The following is a 6,010-nucleotide window of genomic DNA, read 5'->3' as shown; positions in this document are numbered from 1 at the left end:
TTATTTTTGTTAATTATAATTTAATTAGTCGGCCGTTCCGTATTTTTTAAGTTTTGTTATTCAGTTGTTTTTTCTATAAGAGTTCGTTCACGTGCAAGAGACCACGCGTCAATTTTCTGTGCTTAAAGTGTTATTTCGAATAGATGTTCGTTAAAAGTGTTTCGACTTTTATTTTCTGTTTGAACAACCACTAAAAGATTCTACAAGAACTGTAAGACGTTTATATTTCATTTTCTTTATTTGACAGTTTTTCACCCGAACTTTAATTGACATTTATAAGTGTTTCAAATTTTCCCGTTTGCATTTCTAATATTTTCTTAACATTTTTTTGTGTGTATTTTCTTAACATTTTTTGGTCCTTCGAGCCGGATCTATAACCGGAAGTGCGGAGAGAAAGAACGTTTTGTGTGTTTTTCGATTTTTCGTTTTCGTGTTTATTTGTGTTACGTTACCATGGCAACCGCTAGTGAAATTGACTTAAACCCGATTTTTGAACGGCAAAATGACATTCACGGGTTAATTTCTCGCACAATAGACAATATTAAGAAACTCGCGATCGCGAAACGTACTCGCGGAAACATTCAAAGTCGTCTTGAGCGACTTGAAGCGAATTGGAGTGAATTCAACGAGTCGCATAAATACTTGTCAAAATATCGGCATTTATTCACAGAAACAATATATTTCACAGATGATTTATTTTCGGTTTGTGAGGAGGCGTATATGGACGCCAAGGGCGAAATTCTCGATCTGATGGAATCATTTCTAATTCCTCAGCCTTTTCAAGCCCCCGCTGGAAGCGTAACGGAGATGGTTCGTCCATCGGCGCCTTCGCGACATTTGCCGCAAATCAAACTTCCCAATTTCGACGGAAAGTACGCTAATTGGGCTCAGTTTCGGGATTTGTTCGTCGCAATGGTTACTGATAATCGGGAATTATCAGACGTTGAACGATTGCAGTACCTGAAAATGACATTAATCGGTGAGCCAGCTCAATTGCTCAAAAACATCGCGATAACGAATGAAAATTTCGAAAGGGCGTGGCAGACGTTAGTTGAACGATACGAAAATCGCCGGTTACTTATCGAATCTCAATTAGCAATACTATTTTCCGCGCGCGCTATGAAGAACGAATCTTCGAGTGAATTAAAACGACTCGTCGGGGAAGTGAAAGAAGCAATCGGTGCGCTTGAAGTTTTGAAATGTCCCGTCCAACATTGGGATTATTTTCTAGTTTTTCTGATTATCAGAAAATTAGATATGGACGTGATGAAAGAATGGGAAAAGTCCATCGGTGACCATCGAGATCCCTCAACGTATGAAGAACTCGAGAACTTCTTAATCGGGCGTATTCATACATTGGAGGCAATCGAGAACTTGCAAGCAAACCGAAAGCCTAACCAAACTTCACATTCCACGAAGATCCCAGTTGTAAAAGTTCACAACGCATCTTCCGGAACGTCCAACTGTTTCATATGCACTTCGAATCATTATATCTCTTCATGTCCAACGTACCTTGCGAAGAGTCCGTCTGCAAGAATCGAATTCGTGAAAAGTAATAAACGATGCTTTAACTGTCTTGGACCTCACCTTGTAAAGGATTGTCGCGTTTCGAAGCGCTGCCGCGTATGCAACAAGAATCACCATAGCACGTTGCATGATGCCCCTTCAGATTCCCGTTCACGTTCTACAAGCACACAGCATGCGAACCCCGAAACAAACGTTCAGCAACTTTCATCTCGAACAAATAATAATCAAGCGCCACTTTCCTCAAATTCTCACGTTATAAATTCACACCACGTTCATACCCCCGTGATTCTGGCGACAGCGCTAGTGTTAACAGTTTCTAGTCGCGGTGAAACCATTCTAGTTCGAGCTCTCATCGACCAAGGATCAGAAGTATCCTTTATCTCCGAGTCCCTGGTGCAACAGTTGCAGATTTCGCGTCATTCAGCCAGTATCCCAATTTTTGGCATTGGGTCGCAGCACACCAGTGTCTCACGCGGTACTGTGAACATTAAACTAACATCAAAAGTGAACCCTTTCATTTCATACGAAGAAGAAGCTCTAATTCTCCCGAAACTTACCGCATATCTTCCTCAAAAAAGAACAGCGCATATTCCCTTCGAGTTAGCAGACCTTCCGCTAGCTGATCCTGATTTTACATCATCTAGAAATATTGATTTGATTCTTGGGGTTACTTTCTACTCAAAAATAATTCAAGATGGAATTCGAAGAAGCGAGGATGGATCACTCGTGGCTCAACAAACCTCCCTCGGGTGGATTCTTTCCGGTATCATGGCCGATCAACCGTCTTCAAACTCAAACCCGTTCGCATTTCAATGTTCGATTGATCGGGAACTCCTTGAAATTATTCAACGTTTTTGGCAACAGGAAGACGATACGGTTTCGGTTCCCTGTATTTCGCCGGACGAAAAAGAGTGCGAAGATCACTTTGTGAGTAACTATTCGCGTGATTTAAACGGTCGTTTCGTGGTTCGTCTTCCTTTCCGTCGGTCTCCCACTGAATTGGGCGCTTCTTATCCGATTGCCATACAGACTTTCACAAGACTTGAACTGAGATTCGCGAAAAATTTGAATTTTAAACAGAAGTACAATCAATTTATGTGTGAATACCTTGAATTGGATCACATGCGTCAAGTATCGGCCCCGCTTCGTGAACTTCCTCAATTCTATTTGCCTCATCATGGAGTTATTCGGGAGAGCAGTTCGACTACAAAATTGCGCGTCGTGTTTAATGGGTCCCAGAAAACATCTTCGGGCATGTCGTTAAATGAATGTCTCCATACCGGGCCTAAACTTCAAACCGAGTTGGTCGACGTTCTTCTCCGGTGGAGACGCCATCCGGTGGTATTCGCGTGTGATCTAGAAAAAATGTACAGACAGATTAAAGTACATCCAGACGATTGGCGGTATCAACAAATCGTTTGGCGTGAAAACTGTACGGATCCTATTCAAACCTATCAGCTAAGTACCGTTACTTACGGGTTATCGTGCGCGCCATACTTAGCGATTCGGTGCCTTCGGCAGCTAGCGGACGAACACTTAAGTTCACAGCCTCTGGGAGCTTCTGTTATTCGACTGGACACCTATGTGGCCGACATCCTCTCGGGCGCGAACGATCTAGACAAGGTTCAGGAGGTTATCTTTCAAGTGAACCTTATCCTGACGGCGGGCGGTTTTACTGCGCGAAAATGGACGTCGAATCATCCTGAAGTGCTTCGTTCTTTAGCTCCTGAATTCCTTTCAGGTTCAAGTACTGTTAAGTTAGACGAATCAAACTCGCCGCGTGCGTTGGGATTGCTCTGGAACAATTCAGAGGATAATTTTTTGTTCAGTTTCAAGTCATATACTGATAAACCATTCGAACTTACCAAACGCGTCATCTTATCCTTTATCGCGCGGTTGTTTGACCCGCTCGGCTGGCTAGCTCCTATCGTTGTTACAGCCAAAATCTTTATGCAAGAGCTGTGGACTCGAAATCTTGAGTGGGACGATTCTTTACCAAGCGATTTGGTGACGCGGTGGAGTTTTTTCCTTGATAATTTTAAAGAGGTTCCAACTATTCGGGTACCGAGGTGGCTTGGGTTGTCGGACTGTGCACAATCGGTCGAGGTTCATGGATTCGCTGACGCCTCGAACAGCGCTTATGGTGCGGTGGTTTACCTTCGGGTTGTTTCGGGCGATGAAGTGCGTGTTTCAATCCTTATCGCTAAAACAAAAGTGTCACCAATTAAGCGCGTTACGATACCGCGACTCGAGTTGTGCGCCGCGGTTATTCTTACGCGTTTGATCCGACGAGTTCGCGTGACTTTGGATCTTATTAATCATCCAGTGCACCTGTGGAGCGATTCGACCGTTGCTCTATTCTGGATCTGCAGCCATCCATCACGTTGGAAGGACTATGTTCGCAACAGGGTGACCGAGATCCAGGAATTGACCGAGGCGAAGTGGCATCATCTCCCAAGCGAGGATAATCCAGCGGATCTACTATCTCGTGGCGTTCCATTGAGGAGACTGCAGCAAGAGGATTTTTGGTGGTCCGGACCTTCCTGGCTCCGTTCATCATCATCACAGTGGCCTTTGTTCCGGGCAACGTTGAGTACTGAAGCTGACGTGGAGCAACGAGCTATTTCAACTTCAAACACAGCATCCATGGTGAAAAAAGGCTGGGACCTTAAAGAAAAATATTCGTCCTTGAGCAAACTTCTTCGTGTTACGGCTTGGTGTATCAGAGTTTTCGACAGAAATAAGCTTTATTCTGTTTCAGATATTCTGTCGCCGGAAGAAATTAATCGCTCTTTAATGTTTTGGGTTCGCGAATGTCAGCAATTATACTTCGGTCAAGAGATCCGACTTCTGCAGAGCGGAAAAGCAGTTCAGCGTTCAAGCCCACTATTCCGTTTAGTCCCATTCGTTGATGGATTGGGGTTTCTCCGTATCACTGGTCGCCTTCGATTTTCGACGTTGGATTGGGACGAGAAACACCCAATTATACTGCCAAGGGACTCCAGACTCACTACATTGATAATTGACAGCCATCATCGTAGAACATTGCATGGAGGAACACAACTTACCTCCACTTCCATTCGTCGACAGTTTTGGATCATTGGAGGCCGTGTTCCCGTTCTGGCTTTTATCCATCGATGCATGATATGCGCAAAACAGCGAGCTGTTACAAGCCAGCAGCTCATGGGTCAACTTCCTTCGGCCAGAGTTCGTCCTTCAAAACCATTCCAACATTCAGGCATAGATTATGCTGGGCCGTTTCAGCTTCGCAGTATGCGAGGGAGAGGAGCTAAAATGTACAAAGGATATTTAATCGTCTTTGTTTGTATGACTACCTCAGCTGTTCACCTGGAGATCACTTCTGACTACACGACAGCGGGATTCCTAGCAGCATTCAAACGTTTCTCCGGTCGTCGTGGAATCCCAAGCTGCATCTATAGCGATTGTGGAACAAATCTGGTGGGAGCTGATAAGGAACTTCGAGCAATGTTCTCAGCAGCCTCGTCGCAGTGGAGACATCTTGCACATCTGCTCAGTTGTGACGGGATCGAATGGAAATTTAATCCGCCAGCAGCGCCCCACTTCGGAGGAAAATGGGAGGCGAGCGTAAAATCAGTTAAAACTCACTTTAAGAAGGTCGTCGGAGCAACAACACTTACTTATGAAGAATTTTCGACGGTCCTCGTTCAAATTGAGGCCGTATTGAACTCACGACCTCTTTGTTCAATCTCCGATGACCCTAATTCTTACGAAATTTTAACGCCCGCCCATTTCCTCATCGGCAGTTCCCTCACTGTAGTTCCTGAGCCTTCCTTGCTCGACGTTAACATTTCACGTCTTTCACGATGGCAACATTTGCGACGAATGATAGACGACTTCTGGCTAAAATGGGAGAGATTTTATCTCCAGTTTATTCAAAATTCCAATAAATGGTATCAGCAACGTAACTTACCTCAAGTAGGAAGGTTGGTTCTTATAAAGGACGAACGTTTCCCTCCGTCCAAGTGGGCACTTGGTCGAATTACGCATCTCCACCCCGGACCGGACGGATTTGCGCGAGTGGCAACGGTGAAGACACCAACAACGACTTTAACGCGACCCGTCACTAAACTTTGTGTCTTACCGAGTGCCGATAATTGAATGTTAATTTCGTTTTCATTAATTGTTTCGGATTTTTTTAACGTTGTCCGTCGTTCTTTTATTTTGTTGTGTTTGATTATGTTTCAATATTAGGTTATGCTTTCTTTTCACATGTTTTATTGTTATTTCGGTTGCCGTCCGTTCGGCAAGGCGGGCGGTAATGTTTAAAAGTTAATAGTTTCTGTTATTTTTGTTAATTATAATTTAATTAGTCGGCCGTTCCGTATTTTTTAAGTTTTGTTATTCAGTTGTTTTTTCTATAAGAGTTCGTTCACGTGCAAGAGACCACGCGTCAATTTTCTGTGCTTAAAGTGTTATTTCGAATAGATGTTCTGTAACAAGT

The 6,010-nt window shown here is 43.8% G+C and overlaps 1 protein-coding gene across 1 annotated transcript; it reads left to right on the top strand.

The window, feature by feature from the left end:
* Positions 1-453: 453 nt before the first annotated feature.
* Positions 454-5,667, top strand: LOC139432116 (uncharacterized). Its single transcript, XM_071200459.1, has one exon. The coding sequence runs from the start codon at positions 454-456 to the stop codon at positions 5,665-5,667; it is 5,214 nt and encodes a 1,737-aa protein (XP_071056560.1).
* The last annotated feature ends 343 nt before the right edge of the window (positions 5,668-6,010 follow it).

The sequence above is a fragment of the Onthophagus taurus genome, chromosome 11 (genome assembly GCF_036711975.1).
Source record: "Onthophagus taurus isolate NC chromosome 11, IU_Otau_3.0, whole genome shotgun sequence".
NCBI classification, from domain to species: domain Eukaryota; kingdom Metazoa; phylum Arthropoda; class Insecta; order Coleoptera; family Scarabaeidae; genus Onthophagus; species Onthophagus taurus.
This window is presented reverse-complemented; position numbering and strand designations above follow the sequence as displayed.